Source organism: Drosophila elegans, unplaced genomic scaffold, assembly GCF_018152505.1.
Source record: "Drosophila elegans isolate 14027-0461.03 unplaced genomic scaffold, ASM1815250v1 contig_512, whole genome shotgun sequence".
Classification (NCBI taxonomy): domain Eukaryota; kingdom Metazoa; phylum Arthropoda; class Insecta; order Diptera; family Drosophilidae; genus Drosophila; species Drosophila elegans.
The window spans coordinates 310961-329849 of record NW_024545895.1 but is presented as its reverse complement, the minus strand read 5'-3'; the positions used below and the strand labels follow the sequence as shown (position 1 = coordinate 329849).

The window sequence follows — 18889 nt, the reverse complement described above, 5'->3', positions numbered from 1 at the left end:
AATGGGAAAAATATAATTTGGCCGACCCCGACTTTAATAAGCCGGGGCGTGTAGATCTAATTATTGGAGCAGATCTATATACTGACATTCTACAGAGTGAAGTGGTCAAAATAAATGGCCTCCTCGGCCAAAAAACCGATTTCGGGTGGATTATCTCTGGATGTAAAAAATCAAAGGGACAGAAGACAATTGTAGCAACCACCAAAGATATGGATCGGTATTGGGAAGTAGAGGATGAAGATAAAAATGATATCGAATCTGAAATATGTGAAAATAATTTCAAAAAAACTACAAAGATAGATTGAGATGGGCGATACATTGTGTCAATTCCATTTAAAGATGATGTCACCTTAGGGGATTCAAAAAAACAAGCGATGGTTCGTTTCATGAATCTGGAGAAAAAATTAAAAAAAAACGAGAAACTAAGGGCAGACTACACTAATTTCATCAATGAATATATGAATTTAGGACATATGGTCGAAGTGCAGAATGAAGGTAAGTATTTCTTACCGCACCAAGCCGTGATCAGAGATTCGAGCTTGACGACCAAATTAAGAGTAGTTTTTGACGCTTCAGCAAATCTACTAATAACAAAAGCTTGAACGATATAATGTGGGTTGGTCCACGAGTTCAAAAGGATATTTGTGACATTATCGTTAAATGGAGAAAATGGGAAAATGTAGTATCCGCGGATGTTGAAAAAATGTATCGTCAAATAAAGATTGATGATGAGGATCAGCAATACCAGTACATTTTATGGAGAAACTCTCCAGATGAAAAAATAAAAAATTATAAATTGGCAACAGTCACATATGGTACTGCATCCGCACCATATTTAGCTACCAGAGTTCTGGTAGATATTGCTGATAAATGTAATAATAATATTTATTCGGATAACGGAACTAATTTCGTAGGAGCCTCAAGAAAATTAGATCAAGATTTAGTTAAAGCAATCAAGGAAAAGACAATGATTGCCGCGCAGCTCGAAAAGGATAGAATTGATTGGCATTTTATCCCCCCGGCAGGACCTCACTTCGAGGTATTTGGGAAGCTGGAGTTAAATCCATGAAATACCATCTGAAACGGGTAATCGGGGAAAATAGTCTGACATACGAAGAAATGTCAACACTTTTATGTCAGATAGAAGCATGCTTAAATGAAAATGAAATTGATCAAGATGAAGTCCTAACACCAGGACATTTCTTGATTGGTAGACCACCGCTAGAAATAGTTGAACCAATTGAAAATGAGAGAATTGGGAATTTAGACAGGAAGAAACTAATCCAGAAAATTAAAAGAGATTTCTGGGTTAAGTGGAAAGAGGAGTATTTACATACTCTGCAACAGAGGCACAAGTGGAAGAGAGACAGTCCTAATATAGAAGAGGGACAAATTGTGTTATTAAAAGATGAGAATACTCATCCAGTCAGATGGCCAATAGGCAAAGTAGAAAGGATCCACAAGGGCAAAGATGAAAAGGTCAGAGTGGTAGAAATAAAAATAAAAGATGGATTTGTAACTAGACCAATCACTAAAATTTGTCCTTTAGAAGGAATTAAGTCTGTGGACAAAGTTGAATCTGACCCTGAAGAAACAAAACCTGAAAGACGAACAAGAGGTACATCGACAATATCGAAACTTTCTTTTATAATGGCTTTGTTATTATGTATATTGTGTCAATTCTCTTACGCTTCAGCTAAAGTTGATCAGCCAAAATATGCGATTGAGAAAATAAACAAAACTTCGGCTATATATCTAGATCCAATGGGTGACGTAGAGATTGTAGCCTCCTCTTGGAATTTAATTATATTTTATAATATGGACGCTTATTTCGAGATGATTAAAAAGGGTAAAGATTTAATCCCAAAAATGAGAGTAATTTGCGAAAGGCTTCTTAGTTTTGAGGATCAGTGTGTTTTAGTTCTCAATAACACAGAAAGGCAGATCTCAGACTTAGAAGAAAATAATAAACTTTTTATGGCTCAGGGGAAATCAAGAAATAAACGAGCTCTGTTTGGATTTATGGGATCGCTTTATCACATTTTATTTGGGATAATGGATGAAGACGACAGGATACAAATGGAGGACAATATGAAAAACTTATTAAGCAATCAACATAATCTTAATGAGTTAAGTAGGAAACAAACTTCCTTAGTTGATTCTACGACTAATATTTTGAAAAGAACTACTGAAGAAGTTAATTTAAACTTTAAAGGAATGAATAAAAGAATTGAGAACATGACGGCGGTATTGCAGAAATCTTATTATGTGTACAAGGAGTCCATCAACTTCTTCATGATAACAAAACAATTAAGTAACATTATAGATGAATGCGAAAAGATTCAATCCGGAGTTATAAGCCTGTTAATTGACATCAATCATGGTCGACTTAATACCAATATATTGAAACCTAGTCAGTTGAAAAGTGAGATTTCCCAAATAAAAAACAGTTTGTCAGAGAATTTAATTCTGCCAGGAAAAAGAACAGGTACAGAATTAAAAGAGGTTTATACTTTACTCACGGCTAGGGGGCTATTTGTAGATAAAAAGTTAATTATCAATGCAAAAATACCTTTGTTTGGAAGACATGCTTCGGTGCTTTATAAAATTATCCCAGTACCAGTTAGGCTAGATGAACGTATGATTACAGTACAAGTCGATTCTCAGTACTTAGTTTACAATTTTGAAATAGATGCTTATCACCTCATGACAGAACCAACCATTAATAAGTGTCAAAGATGGCAATCTAATAAAAGGGTTTGTGAAGGAAGTTGGCCTTGGAGTAGTGCTAACGATAATAGTTGTGAGCTTAAGCCTCTCAAACCAAATAAGCAATCAGATTGCAAATATAAATCAGTGATTGAGAGTAAATCATATTGGGTCGAGTTAGAAAGGAAGAGCAGTTGGCTTTTTAAAGTTCAGAACCATTCTAAGGCTAGAATTCAGTGCAGCAACTCGAAAATAGAAATAGTGGATTTACCTGAGAAAGGAATATTAACGCTAAGGTCAGATTGTACTGCTCGAACTGATGACAAAATATTAGTTGCCCAACACAGTATTCAGCTAGAAGATCAGGGAACATTTTCTGTGTCTTATATTGGAGAGGTTAATGATGTACCGAAGATAGTTTGGAACCAGCTCAATTTGCCCTTAATAAATCATACTGATAAAATCAATCGATTAACACAAGAAATACAATATTTAAAGACTCACAAGTTAGAATTAAAAGAATTAGACTTCCATCATGTAACTGGACAGGCTTCTTTAATTTTGGCAATTATTATAATACTTGTATTAACTGTATATTTTATAAGAAAAATAAATGTACGAAGGCAATTACAAGCCATTGCCATACCAAACGGTATAATTAATATTTAATCAATTTATGTTTTAAATAAATTATGTTAAAGAATGTTTTGATTAAAAATAAATAAATTAAAAATTCAAATTTTGTAATCCTAAAACATAAGTCATTTCAAGCCGTGCAAGGTGTTAAATTTATAATGCAAAATAAAATATATCGAATAAATACAGTCCACTAATTTTATATTGCAATTGAATCAATTATGTAATTACAACACATACACCACAGTTTGCCGGCCCTTGCCAGAATGTTCAGATGAACACTGATAAATATTATGTCTAAGATTTAATGAGCTCTGCACATGTCATGTAGAACTGTGTAATTCGATCAAGAGCCATAATTTACGATCTGGGACCCGACAAGGGTTCAGTTTTTCAAATGCACTTGTAATCTGTAACAGCAGGACACTTGAGCTATCTAATACCGAGAGTTCTTGTGCGGGGGGCAAAATAAATAACTCCCTCGCCCAGACTAAAAGATTAGGTCTCTGCGTAGACCAAAGCTAAGATTAGAATAAGATTTTCACATAAGTTTCTTGTCAAGAAGTTTTAAATAAAATGAAACAGTTTCAACACAGAACTCAAACAAAAAGGATGTATTTATTTACTATCATTAACACTATCATTAAGCCTAGTTATATACAAGAAAAATATCCAAACAATTTATCAACCGAAGCTGATTAGGAGAATATGTTTAGAAAGCGCTGGTACTTACTAATAAGTCACTTTCGTAACCATATCAATATAAGACAAGTTACGACAAATATACATAACACAGACTTTTTTCTGACAGTCTTTTCTCTAAAACTATTGTTATAACTACCCTTTTTAAGGGCTCGAAATACTTGGAAACTGTGACGTAAAAAGACAGCTTTTTAACAATGTTGCACGATATGTTTACTATTTGAAACGAACGGATTATCTAACAGAAAGCGCAAATAACATATTTAACCTAAATGGGCATACCTGGATTGATTTAAGAATCTTAATATTCTGATGTAAAATAATAGTAACAAAGCAACCTGAGTATTTGTTTGTCCTTATAAGATTTTCTTTCTTGCAATATTGTTAATATAAGACTTGCAAGCTCTGACAAGCAGTTCTTAATTTTTGCTGCTAAGCTCTGGAACCATTTACCAAACCAACTTAAATCAATTAAAGGCACATGACATAAAAAAAAACGAAATTATTAATTTTGAACCAATTTTTTTTATGAAAGCTATAGGATATAGAGTTTCGATCTGAACCGTTTTGAGAATTTGCGAAAGCTTCAAGTTTCCAGCTTTGAAATTAAGCTTCCAAACGGTATAGAAACAGACAGAAATAATATATATATGTTAGATATACCCTTTACTGCTTTGACAAACCTTTGACAAATATTATTATGCAAATGGAGTATATTTAAAAAATGTTCGAGTCATCATATAAACTATGGTTTTTTATATCACAAAACAAAAGCTTTGTAGTTTAAGTGTAAATTATTATTTGATTAAATAAAATAAAAATACCTTTTTTGGTGGGGTTTATACATACTTATACTTATACTTCGAATACATTGATCATGATGACCTTGGGTGGCTATCAAAACATCAGCTTCATCTAACACAAAAACGGTAATTTTTTAAGTCATAAAGGCGGAATTTTAACCCCCAATCTAACAATTTTCCCGGTTTCCAATATCACAATATTGCAGGCATAACTTAACGTTATCTGCGTAATGATAATGTAATAATGTAAGTGGGCAAAGGTGGTTTCCCTGTGGCACGCTTGAACTTTTAAAAAAGAATCGTTGTGACCTACCACTCAGATAACTCGAAATCCGTGTAAGATCGTTTGAATACCCTAATATGTGTTACTTCCGTACAATAAGCGAATGATTTACGTAATCAAATGCTTTGCTAAAATCAGTGTAAGATACGTCAGTTATAAAGTAATTTCTAAAAGGTTTGTCATCGTAGACCTGCGTGTTATAAATCCATGCTGAAAATATGTTGCAAATGGGGGATAATAACGTTTTCGAAAAGCTTGGGGATAGCGGATAACTTGGAGATACCGCTATTATTGCTTGTACTTGATTTATTCCCTTTTTTATAAATGATTCTTTCCAAAAAAAAAGAAATTTCTAAGGATAGGGTAATCAAGGGTCTTTTTTTATCTCAGCACACAGACAGGAACACCGTCAAGACCCGGTAATAAGACTGACTTCACCCTTTGCAGATCTTGGAGAAGGGAGATTGAACCTAGACTCGTACAAAAGATTAAGTCAGACTTCGACACCACCAGTTTAGTTTTTATATTTTATTTAATTTGCCTTTAAAACATCCACTGTCTTTAATTTTTACCGCTCTTTTTAACTGCACTAAGGGCATTTTAATCGAAAAATTATTTTTTTAGATTAAGCTAATTTCCACCCATTTTTTTTCCACACAGACTGTCGCCGCGATCGGACGTGTTGTCGGACCGTGCTTAGTTTGTGTAAGCTTTCAAAAAGTGATAATTGGAAAAGTGCAAATCGAAAATAATCAAATTCCGCAAAGACCCTCGGGCACAAATAGGTAGATTGGTTTCTTACCAACCTACTACAACGCGAAAAGACGCTTCTTGCGATGTAATCGCAAACACACATATTAATTAATTAATTAATTAATATACGCAGACTATAATTAAAGTGAAGACAATGAGTCAAAACGATATCCGCATGCAACGTCAGCGCGAGCAAGACGAGAGACGGCTCTCATCGATCAGAAATAATGCATATTTCACGTTTACTGCAACCGAAAATTATGCAAACCCAGACAATACGCGGTCAATCACCCCCAGTTCGACTGACCTCTTGAACGTAACGAGCGAGAGAGCGCGCTCTTGTTCTCCCGCGCTACCATCGATGTCTCTAAAGCCAAAAAGTGCCGAGTGTACTCCAATGCATGTATGCACTGACCTACGCTTATCAGCAATAAGTAGCACAACAGTATCTTTAACCACTGCAACGGTAACAACAACAACAACAACAACAGCGGCAACGGTATCGACCAACCGTTTATTATCATCATCAGCAACTTCGCCATCGATAAACAAACCCGTAGCCAACACAAAAACGGCGTTCGCTGCGCTGCCCAAAAAATACACAATAAGCTACGAAAATAAAAGGCCGGCTGTGCAGACTGGTATGGATCGCTACATCCAAATCAAAAGAAAGCTGAGCCCCCTAAATTCTAAGCGAAAAATAACCCGTGCCAATTATAATTCAGCTGAGACTGAAACGCCCATTAATACAAACAGATTTAAAATTTTGGAAGACGCTACTGACGAAGAGGTTGACGAAGCTACCGAAGCTGAGAAGAAGAAACCGAAGCCCCCCCCCAACATACATCCGGGAGAAAAGCTGCAATGCACTTGTTAACAAAATAATTGAGCTTATTGGAAAAGATAACTTCCATATAATTCCCCTTGTGAAGGACAGCATACACGAAACAAAAGTTCAAACGAAGAACGAAGACAATTACCGAGTAATTGTCAAGAAAAAGAACTTCTACACGTACCAACTTAAAAGCAGCAAGGGTCTGCAAGTTGTACTTAAAGGAATTGAATCCGATGTAACACCTAAAGAAGTAAAAAATGCACTACAAGACAAAGGTTTTAACAATAAGACAGTCTTCAATATCTTGAACAGGGATAGGAAACCGCAACCACTCTTCAAGATAGAGCTCGAACCGGAAACTAAGCCCCTTAATAGAAACGAAGTGCACCCCATATACAAACTTCAGTTCCTTCTCCACCGTAGAATCACAGTAGAGCAACCACATAAGCGCAATGGGCCGGTACAAAGTACGAACTGCCAAGAATATGGCCATACAAAGTCATACTGCGCACTACGCCCAGTGTGTGTAGTTTGTGGAGACCTTCATGACTCAGCACTCTGCCCAGCGAGCAAAAACGACTCCAATGTAAAAAAGTGCGGCAACTGTGGCGGCAATCATACAGCCAACTACAGAGGTTGCCCAATATACAAGGAGCTAAAAAGTCGCATCCATCAACGAGGAACCACTCCCACAACGCACAGCTCACAGGATCAAAATCAAACCCTGAAGTCTTCTTTTCGACTTTACCCAGCTCCTCACGGACCCGTAACCCTCAACAAAAATGTGACATTTGCAAGCGCTCTAAAATTAGGACTGGCTCCTCCTGTATCTAAAACTTCATTTCCACAAGCAGCATGTCTAGAACACAACATGACTCAACAACGTCAACCAACGGAGCAGACACAAAGCAACTTTGAAGCAATGATAGTTAGCCTGCAACAAAGCCTAATGGAGTTTATGTCGTTTATGCGCACAACTATGCAAGATTTAATGCGAAACCAAAATCTTCTGATTCAAATGCTGGTCTCACAACAATCAAAATAATGAAGTCCCTACGAATTTCTACGTGGAACGCTAACGGCGCCTCACAGCACAAACTTGAGTTAACTCAATTTCTACTCGACATCACATGCTACTTTCAGAAACACACCTTACAAACAGATACAATTTTCAAATAAGAGGCTACTCATTCTATGGAACAAATCATCCGGACGGTAAAGCACATGGTGGGACTGGCATTCAAATCAGAAGTCGTATTAAGCACCACTATTATAACAAAACTGCTAAAAACTATCTACAGGCCACATCTATAAGCATACAACTGATTACCGGCAACCAACTAACTCTAGCCGCCGTATACTGCCCCCCTCGTTTCAATATAACCGAATATGAGTTTTTGCAGTTCTTCAACACATTAGGTGACCATTTAATAGCAGCAGGAGACTACAATGCCAAACACACACACTGGGGATCTCGTCTCGTGACTCCAAAAGGGAAGCAGCTTTACAATGCAATCATAAAATCCAACAACAAGCTTGACTATGTCTCTTCTGGTAGACCAACATACTGGACGACAGACCCAAAGAAACTACCCGATCTTATTGACTTCGCGATAACCAAAAATATTCCCAAAAATCTTATAAGCGCCGAATGTCTTTCGGATCTTTCATCTGATCACTCGCCGGTCTTATTTCATCTTCTCCAACAACCAGGAACATTAGAACACCAGTTTAACCTGACCTCACAAAAAACCAACTGGCTCAAGTTTAGAAAATATATTAGCTCACATATTGAGCTATGTCCTCGCCTCAACGACGAAGCTGACATAGACAGCTTTGTAACTACACTGGAGTCCGTACTCGTCACTGCGGCTCGAGTTTCCACACCCCAAACCTTAAATATTCAATGCAAGCAAAAGAAGACAAATCTACAAATCGAACAGCTTGTCCTAGAAAAGCGGCGCTTACGTCGGGAGTGGCAATTCTATAAATCGCCATCTGCTAGGCAGAACTTGAAATACGCCTCACGGCAACTAACTAAAGCTCTAAAACAAGAAGAATCATATGCCCAGCGCCGTTATATAGAGCAACTGTCATCAACTTGCTCAAAACACTCACTATGGAGAGCCCACCCATCTCTTAGCTCACCGAAAGAAACCGTGATGCCTATTAGAAACCCCTCAGGCGGCTGGGCGCGCAGCGATAAAGATAGAGCCAGCACATTCGCCGACCACCTTAAAAATGTCTTTCAACCAAATCCTGCCACCAATGCATTCACTCTGCCGACTTTTGCATATGACACCCAGCTTCACCATGAGCCAATCGAGTTTCGCCCATTGGAAATCGTTAGCATAATCAAAAACCATATGAACCCGAAAAAATCTCCAGGCTGCGACCTCATTACCCCTAAAATGATCACGGAGCTTCCATATTGTGCCGTTCGCACCATTACACATCTCTTCAATGCCATCGCTAAACATGGCCACTTTCCAAAAAGATGGAAAAAGTCAATTATTATAATGATTTCGAAGCCAGGAAAAGCCCCACAATCCCCACATCGTACAGACCTATAAGCCTACTATCATGCTTATCTAAACTCTTTGAAAAATGCATATTGACTCGGATAAACACATATCTACGAATCCAGAATGGAATTCCATCACACCAATTCGGGTTTCGAGAAAAACACGGAACGATTGAGCAGGTCAACCGAATAACATCAGAAATTCGAAACGCGTTCAAAAAACGTGAGTACTGCACCGCCATATTTCTGGACGTCTCTCAAGCGTTTGATAGAGTTTGGCTAGAAGGCCTAATGTACAAGATCAAGACAATGCTTCCCATCAACACTCACAAACTTTTAGAGTCTTATCTACACGACAGAAAATTTGCTGTGAGATGTAACACTGCCATATCTGACGATTTTTCTATTTTGGCTGGAGTCCCCCAAGGTAGCGTGCTCGGGCCAACATTATATGTCCTCTACACAGCAGACATCCCGACAAGCCCGACTGACAACATCTACTTTTGCTGATGATACAGCTATACTCAGCCGTTCAAAATGTCCAATACAAGCAATCTGATTGGCGAATTAAAGTAAATGAACAAAAATGCAAGCACGTTACTTTCACCCTGAATAGGCAAAACTGTCCACCCCTCACATTAAATAACACCTTGCTTCCGCAATCAAACGAAGTAACGTATCTAGGAGTACATCTCGACAGAAGACTCACATGGCGCCGGCACATTGAAGCCAACAGAACACACTTAAAGTTGAAAGCCAGTAGCCTACACTGGCTCATCAACGCTCGATCTTCCCTTACCTTAGACTACAAAGTCCTGCTGTACAACTCAGTACTAAAGTCTATATGGACGTACGGCTCCTAGTTATGGGGGTATGCTAGCAATAGCAACATCGACATAATCTAGAGGGCTCAATCAAAAATCCTGAGAACGATCACCGGGGCACCGTGGTACGTTCGCAACGAAAACATACATCGTGACTTGAACATCCCACCAGTCAAAGCAGTTATCGCAGAACAAAAGGATAAGTACCTCACCAAGCTATCTTTGCACCCCAACCACCTTGCAAGAGGTCTAACAAGGTTGTGCAACCAATCCCGTCTTCGTCGCAATGACTTACCTACCCAGCGACCAACTTGAGGGACGCGCAACCAAAATTACAGTCCACTAATGTTTACTTTTAAGATTCGAAAACTTATTATTAGTCTCAAAGCTAAGAGAAGATTCAATAAATAAAGCAAAATTAATAGAAAAAAAAAAAAAAAAAAAATTTCCACCTCAGTGGTTGCCGCAATAAGCTGAATTGTCAAATTTGGAGCTCCGAAAACTTCCACGTCGTCTTATAGAAGCCAATACATTCACAACAAGTGAATGTTTGGTGCGGTATGGGGTTGGGGGCTTTCGAAAAGGGCTATGCAATTAACACAACAAATTTGAAAATTTTCATCCGTTTTTGTTTAAAGCCCATTTTGAAGGGCAACTTTTTCAAGGGCCACCCTGTATCTGTCAGTAGATACTCATTTTTTAAATCAAACTATTTTTTCAGAGTAAGTGAATTAATAAGTCCTCTACCGCTAATCTGCCGACAAAACACTATCTTATGCTTATTAAATTTGGCTGTGCTGATCGCTGATGTGGAGAGCGAAAGCAATATTAGCGGAGGGTGGCGGTGCGCGGTTAATTACAATTTGGAAGCAATTCAGGCTTTTCCCGACTGTGGTCGTGAAGTTTGTAGAGGCTTTTGGCCTAATAATCTCCCGATGCAAAAACAGAAACATTGGCCAGAGTTTTTGTCTTCGCCACCCGCTTTGTGCGAGCTTTGTTTAGATTCCAGTGCATTAATTGTCAATACCGCTTCCCCCGCCGAATGGAATTCTTCGCCACCCGCTTTGTGCGAGCTTTGTTTAGATTCCAGTGCATTAATTGTCAATACCGCTTCCCCCGCCGAATGGAATTCTCGGCAAACACGAAAATTTTCCCTTCACACTTTATAACTGGTTCGTTCTAATGCTGGCTCTTAACTAAGGTGCTCAAATTTTCACATTCATTCTGATTGCTTGCTTTATGGTTGCCACAAATTGATAGTCGTTGGCCATGAATTGTCATGAATTTGGAATATGGATTTCGGATTCTACAACCGTCGACAGACTGGAATTTGAAAGGGTATTTCCGTATAAAAAAAACCTTCACTTCTTAAGTTTAAATAGTGATCTGATTTTTTGTTTGCCTGATCAGGAGCCACGTAGCGACCTTTATGTGCAGTGTGGAAAATATATATTTGGTTCGCCTCAAGTGCCATGCACTTTAAGATTACAAGTGTTTAGCAGCGCGCAAATTCTAATTTATTGCTCTCGATTGATTAACAAAGTGACATGAATTCTAATTCTTAAATTTATGATAATTATATGATAATTGGTGTTCTCCTTGAAAATTCTGCCACGGGCCGGCAAGATAAGGCGTATTGTCTATAAGTTACATAGATTGGTATATATTTTGGTGGACAGTATATTTTTTTGATTAATTTTATTTAGCCTTTAATTTATTTATTTAAGCACAACCTGCACGTTTTTAAACTACTGTGGGAAAAAAGGAAGGTGAATTTTCAATTTAATACTCTCATCTATCAAGACAAGCTCAAATGCATTATCACGGAAGATGAGACTTGGATTTATGCTTTCATTCCGAAAACAAAATTTGACGGCACTTCTGTGCTCAATTAATCATACATTGTGAAAATCGAAAAATGCACTCTTGGTCGTTTGGTAAACACAAGAGTAAATATATTACTGATAATGACATTGACATGATATTTTAAATTGAAAATTATCCTTTCTTTTTGCACACAATTTTTTCATTCTTATTTTGTCGTTGTCTTCAACTGAGTCGACTTCATCTACCGGTGGTCTACCTATTAAGAAATGTATTGACTTTATAACTTTATTTTCCTTTATATTTTCTCCAGTAGTATACAATAAAGGTCTTCATAAATGCAGTAGTGTTCTGCTCTCAAAACTACTGCACTCATTTTTTGCTGTACAGTATATTCCATAACCCAAAATACTGTTCAACATTTTAGTGAATTGAATTGCGTTCACAGCACTGGTTTTAATTCATATCTAACAATTGAGTCTTTAGTGGATAATGTTTAATTGTTTTGAATTTTGTGTAAGTCAATGCGATGTTTAAGAAGCAATACTAAAAATTAAATCGAATGCCACTTGTCTTAATGATCTGAATTTAAACAAGAAAGGAAGCAAACTTCGGCAAGTTCACATACCCTTGCAGCTATTGCAAAATTTAAATATTTTTTAAAACATTAAAATTATGATTTACTTGCGTATATGTCTTAAAACATTGAAGCTATGATGACTTGCAACTCAATTATTATATAGTTATTTTTTATATTTTTTTTATTTCTATGGGAGCTATTTGATATACTCGTCCGATTTTGATGAAATTTAAAACGTAAATCGGAAATATTTAACCATTAATAAATGTCGAAGAACTAAACAAAAAATTAAAAAACAGAAAAGTTATAATTTTTTTTCAATTATTTTTCAGATTATTCCTATGGGAGCTATATGCTATAGTCGTCCGATTTTGATGAAATTTAAAACGTAAATCGGAAATATTTAACCATTAATAAATGTCGAAGACCTAAACAAAAAATTAAAAAACAGCAAAGTTATAATTTTTTTTCATTTATTTTTCCGATTGTTCCTATGGGAGCTATATGCTATAGTCGTCCGATTTTGATGAAATTTAAACCGTAAATCGGAAATATTTAACCATTACTATATGTCGAAGAACTAAACAAAAAATTTAAAAACATCAAAGTTATAATTATTTTTTATTTATTTTTTCGATTGTTCCTATGCTATAGTCGTCCGATCCTGCTCGTTCCGACTTATATACTACCTGCAATAGAAAGGCAACTTTTGGGAAAGTTTCATGCAGATAGCTTTAAAACTGAGAGACTAGTTTGCGTAGAAACGGACGGACAGACGGACATGGCTAGATCGACTCGCCTAGTGATGATGATCAAGAATATATATACTTTATAGGGTCGGAGATGTCTCCTTCACTGCGTTGCAAATTTCTGACTGAAATTATAATACTCTCTGCAAGGGTATAAAAATACTTCTTCCAAAAATTATAATCTACGACTACCACATCTACTTTTCCCAACTCCTGGAAAACTGCAAAAAATCTGGCAATTCCCAAAGCCAATTATGCATATAGAACAATCTTAATCCTACCTAACCTGTCAAAAATGTTAGAGATGCTAATGGCGAGACAAATAAATATTTTCTTCGTCAGTAAAAAATTATTAGAGAAAAACCAATCTGGTTTCCGAAAAATAACAAACTGTACTATAGCGGTTGTCAAGATATTGTAGTAGAGGATATTCACCGTCAATTAGATAACAGTAGAATAAAAATTTAAAATTTTTTGTTGACCAAAATGCAAAATATGTATACTTTTTTAGACAGCTATAAGGATTATGAAATCATATATCTCTTATAGGCAAAAATCTGGTGTTTTGGGGGAAAATGTGTCAGAGATACGAATGGCTACTCGTGGTGTACCACCGGGATGTGTAGTAGTGCCATTCACTATATGTGTTAACGATCTGTCAAAAGTTCTGTCCTTATCCACTGTTCATATGTTTTTAATACTGAATTTTTGAGTGTTAGCATTTAGGCTAAGAAAAATGTTCTGAGCCTAAGCCTTTCTGAATAAAAAAGCCTAGTTATGTACAAGAAAAATATCCAAACAATTTATCCACTGAAGCTGATTAGGAGAATATGTTTAGAAAGTGCTAGTAATTTAACATTTATTTCAATAAGTCACTTTCGTGACCATATCAATATAACACCCGGACGAACATATGGGAGTGTTACGACAAATATACATAACACAGTCTTTTTTCTGACAGTCTAAAACTATTGTTATAACTACCCTTTTTAAGGGCTCGAAATACTCGGAAACTTTGACGTAAAAAGCCAGCTTTTAACAGTGTTGCACAATATATTTACTATTTGAAACCAACGGACCGTGTAACAGAAAGCGCAAATAATATATTTAACCTTAATGTTCATACCTGGATTGATTTAAGAAGCTTAATATTCTGACGTAAAATAATAGTAACAAAGCAACCTGAGTATTTGCTTGTCCTTATAAGATTTTCTTTCTCGCAATATTGTTAATATACGTATAGGACTTGCAAGCTCTGACAAACAGTTCTTCATTTTTGCTGCTAAGCTCTGGAACCATTTAGCCAACCAAATTAGATAATTTAAAGGCACATGACAATTCGAAAACAAACTTTAACGTTATCTGTGCACACAAACACAAAATCAAAAGAAGTTAAAGCACTTTCAGTAAAAATAACTTTTAAACCATTGCTAGAACAGTAAGATCTTAAAAGCATGGTAATATTAATTTTCGTTACTTGCGAATGGCGCATTATTTAAAAAGTTTAAACTTGAAGTTTCAGGACAAAGAAATAAAATAAAGAAATATAAAAGATGTGTCATCTATATGATAAAGTCAACTCATTTTGTCGGTATTAAAATATTCAAATTAAATAAAAATAAAACTAAATTACTAATTTTGAGCCGATTTTTTCTATGAAAGCTATAGGATATAGAGTTTCGATCTGAACCGTTTTCGAACTGATCTGCGAGCACGTAAAATAAGACGATTGCGAAAGCTTCAAGTTTCTAGCTTTTAAATTAAGCTTCCAAACTGTATAGAAACAGACAGAAATAATATATACTTGTATATGTTAGATGTAGTTTAAGTGTTATTAATTATTTGATTAAATAAAATGAAAATACATTTTTGTTAGGGTTTAGTTTGTTTCATAAGGTACAAAGCAACCGAACGAATGTGGTTTATGCGCGATAGACAATTCTAATTTTAACTAAAGTTATACATACTTGTGAATTCGAATACATTGATCATGATGTCCTTGGGTGGCTATCATTACATCAGCTTCATCTAACACAAAAACAGTAATTCTTTTTAGGTCATAAAGGCGGAATTTTAACCCCCAATCTAACAATTTTCCCGGTGTTCCTATCAGAATATGCTCCTCAATTTTTTTGGCTCGATCAACTAAAAACAGAATCGATAAAAGGTTTATAAAAATATATTTATATATATATATATATATATTCGAAAAAACATACCTTCTTCACCCCGGACGGCAAATCTTAGTTTTATGTCCGGGCAGAACTGCCCCATTCGTGCAGCCACTTCACCAGTTTGAATTGCCAACTCATACGTAGGCGATAAGCAAAGGACCTACAAAATAATTTAAAATTAAGTTTTCAGGAGAACGGAAGATAGCTTCGACAAGCCGAAGTATACCGAAATTTAATCAGTGAGTTTGTCAAGACCATTCCCGATTTGCAAGTTTTTTCAACGGCACGGCCACGGCACCAAAAGATGAAGTCATCCGATGTTGTTTGGCTCTCGATTCGATTCTTTTTTTATTTTTGTTTGAACTTTTAGAATTTTATTGGTCAAGTCGAGAAGATGATGACGGCTAAATGGCACGGCCACTATTGATTATCATACGGGCTCGTTTTATGGTATTTTTCTTTACTTCGGAGACAACAGAACAACGAAAGATTTTCGAACTCGCGTCGGCTTCCACTCTCGGGCTTGTCCACTTATGCAGGGGTGTTCAAAAAATCCCACAAATATAAAGTATTGAACGGTTAAACAGGGCGTCCAATTGCGGCAGAAACTCGGTTAGCATGGCCGTATAATGCGAACCGTCCACTGTTGTCGTTTGCACAGCGTGAACAGCGGATCGTGCACATTGAGCGGGTGTAACGACTCTTGGTGCATCACGTGGATTTTCGGTGCCCCAAAAGCGATAGCTTTGCTTGCTCACCTACCCGCAGAGATGAAAATGAGCCTCATCGCTCATTATGATTTTGTAAAAAAAATAGTGCACTTCGTCAACCAATTCTGACGGCGCCCATTTGCCTGATATCTTTTTCTCGATTTGAAATTTCAAACATATCAGGTGAAAATTTAATACTATTTTGTATTGACAACGCGAAAACTTGTGAAGCAGTAGTTCGAGACGATTTTGATTGCGAAACTTGTGAAAACAATGACGAAAGCGCGACGAAAAGGAGTGGCTAGGATGACGTTCGATGGATCACTAACAATTATATTTCAATAATTTCTCTTAGAACCTAACTTATGCTACGGTGGCGAGAGACGGGGCGAATTCGCAAGAGCGAACAGACGAAAGCTTTATTGGCTCCCGCTCTCGCCCTACAACTAGTGATTTAAATACAAGCGCTGAGTGCGCAAACACCGCCCCCTCTGAAGGGACGACGTCCTTCAGCCCAGAACGGGCAACAGGGCCAGTCGGTGGACAGCTCGCCGATATTCGCCGTCCTGCGTCCTGACGTCCGCCACGCGAACCTTGCTATCGGCGCCGGCGTGCACCGCTACCACTCGTCCGATCCTCCACTGCTGGGGTGGAAGATTGTTTTCTGCGACGACGACGAGCGCTCTTACGACGAGGTTGGGCTCCCCCTGGTGCCACTTGGACCGCTGCTGGAGGCTGGAGATGTACTCCCGGGACCATCGCTGCCAAAACCTGTGGCTGATCTGGTCCGGGAGCGCCGCTGATGGTGGGGCCAGAAGAGGGCCGCCGATGAGCAGATGCCCGGGGGTCAGGGCCTCGCCGTCGTTCGGGTCGCTGCTTAGAGCGCCGAGGGGCCTGGAGTTGAGCACGGCCTCCACGCTGGTGAGCAGAGTTCCGAGCTCCTCCGCGGTCAAGAGGTCTTGGCCTACCGTCCGAAGGAACAGGTGCTTTGCAGACTTCACACCGGCCTCCTATAGTCCGCCGAAGTGCGGTGCTCTGGGCGGTATGAAAGCAAACTCGCATCCTTTTTTTGATGCGAATGTTTCGATACCGCCCCCCTGCTCTACCAGACGGGCTCGGAACTCTCTCATGTGGCGTTGTCGCACCACACCTTCTCCGGAATCCCGCGACGACTCACGAACCTTTGAAATGCCAACAAGAACGCATCAGTGGTTAGGTCAGACACTAATTCTAAGTGGACCGCTTTGGACGCAAAACAGACGAACAAGGCCACGTGCGACTTGTACGGTGGCTTACCACGGATACGATACGTTGTGCTGAAGGGACCACAAAAATCAACGCCACAAATATTGAACGGGCGGAGAGTTCGAAGTCTATCTGCTGGCAAGTTTCCCATAATTTGCGTCAAAAGTTGCGGCTTACAGCGAAAGCAGCGCATGCACGACCGAACTGTTCGTCGGCAGACTTCTTGAGCATTAACTAGCCAGATTTTCTCGCGCAGACGACTTACGAGAGCTCGTGGGCCAGCGTGACAGTTCGTAACGTGCAGGTATGACACATAGGATCTGACGAACTGTGAGCTTTTGGACATCAACAACGGGAATTTGGCTTCGTACGGGATAGGAGCATTCAATAACCGACCCCCAACTCGTAGCATTGTCGAGGAGCACCAATCTAATTTATTTTCCTGAAGAAAAGGGTTTAACTTTTGAATATTCGTTGCTACCGGTTTATTCTTCCGAATTTTACTTATGTCGTCCCTGAACTCGTGAAATTGGGCAACTTCGACAATTTTATCAAAAGCGAAATCCAGTTCTCTTGGCGAAATACTTTTTTCAAAGGGCTTCGACACCTTTCTGCACCTTTGAATAAAACGAAAAACCCACACGAAAACTCTCAGAAGTTTCAGGTGCGACGAAAAGGACTCTATTTTCTGAAGCACATAATTTGGCTCTGGGCTGACTACGAGAGCTATTGCCGATTTGCGTAGCTCCATCGACATTACATCAGCCGGCAGTTCGAAATGTTTATTTACAGGCCAATTATTTTCTGAGTCTAGCAAGAACGAAGGCCCACCGAACCAAATGGACGTTGTAAGCTCCTCTACGTCGCATCCTCGGGACACTATATCTGTTGGGTTGACTTTCGTGGGAACGTGTATCCAAATTGCTTTCTCCGACCACTCCTGAATTTCAGCAACCCGGTTCGAAACAAAAACCGACAACGACGAGGGATGGGTTTTAATCCAGTGTAAAGTGATCTCGGAGTCTGTCCACAGGAAAACATTCTCAATGGGAGAATTTAGCAATGGCCTGACACGATTATCGAGATCTGCTAAAAGGTGAGCTGCACACATCTCAAGGCGAGGCAAAGTTTTCGTCTTGAGGGGAGCTACTTTCGATTTGGCGGTCAATAAAGACACTTTCAAACCTTCACCAGTTTGAGTCCGAACGTAGATGCACCATACGCTCGCATGGAAGCGTCAGCGAAACCATGTATTTGAATCGGGACTTGTGGATCTGTGTTGACGAATCGAGATACCTTAATTTTAGGCAGCTGCAGAAGCGTCGCTTTAAACGTCTCCCACGACGTGAGCAACTGCATCGGTAGCAACTCGTCCCAATCTAATTTTCGAAGCCACAGTTCCTGCAACAACATCTTTGCCTTTGTGACCAAAGGACACAAGAGGCCAAGTGGGTCGAAAAGTCGAGCAGTCACCGACAAAATATTTCGCAAAGATCCAGGAAAGAGTCATCCAACCGAAATTGAAAGTAATCTTTAAC

The 18889-nt window shown here is 38.4% G+C and overlaps 1 protein-coding gene across 2 annotated transcripts in view; it reads right to left on the bottom strand.

Moving 5' to 3' along the window:
• The window catches only part of LOC108137349 (DEAD-box helicase Dbp80), a 225663-nt gene that overhangs the window by 125453 nt on the left and 81321 nt on the right, over positions 1 to 18889 (bottom strand). For both annotated transcript variants that reach the window (XM_041709788.1, XM_041709789.1), the window contains exons 5-6: positions 15442 to 15556; positions 15190 to 15367 (exon numbers count right to left, since the gene is read on the bottom strand). In XM_041709788.1, the coding sequence (XP_041565722.1) occupies positions 15190 to 15367; positions 15442 to 15556 (293 nt within the window). The remainder of the gene's footprint in view (positions 1 to 15189; positions 15368 to 15441; positions 15557 to 18889) is intronic.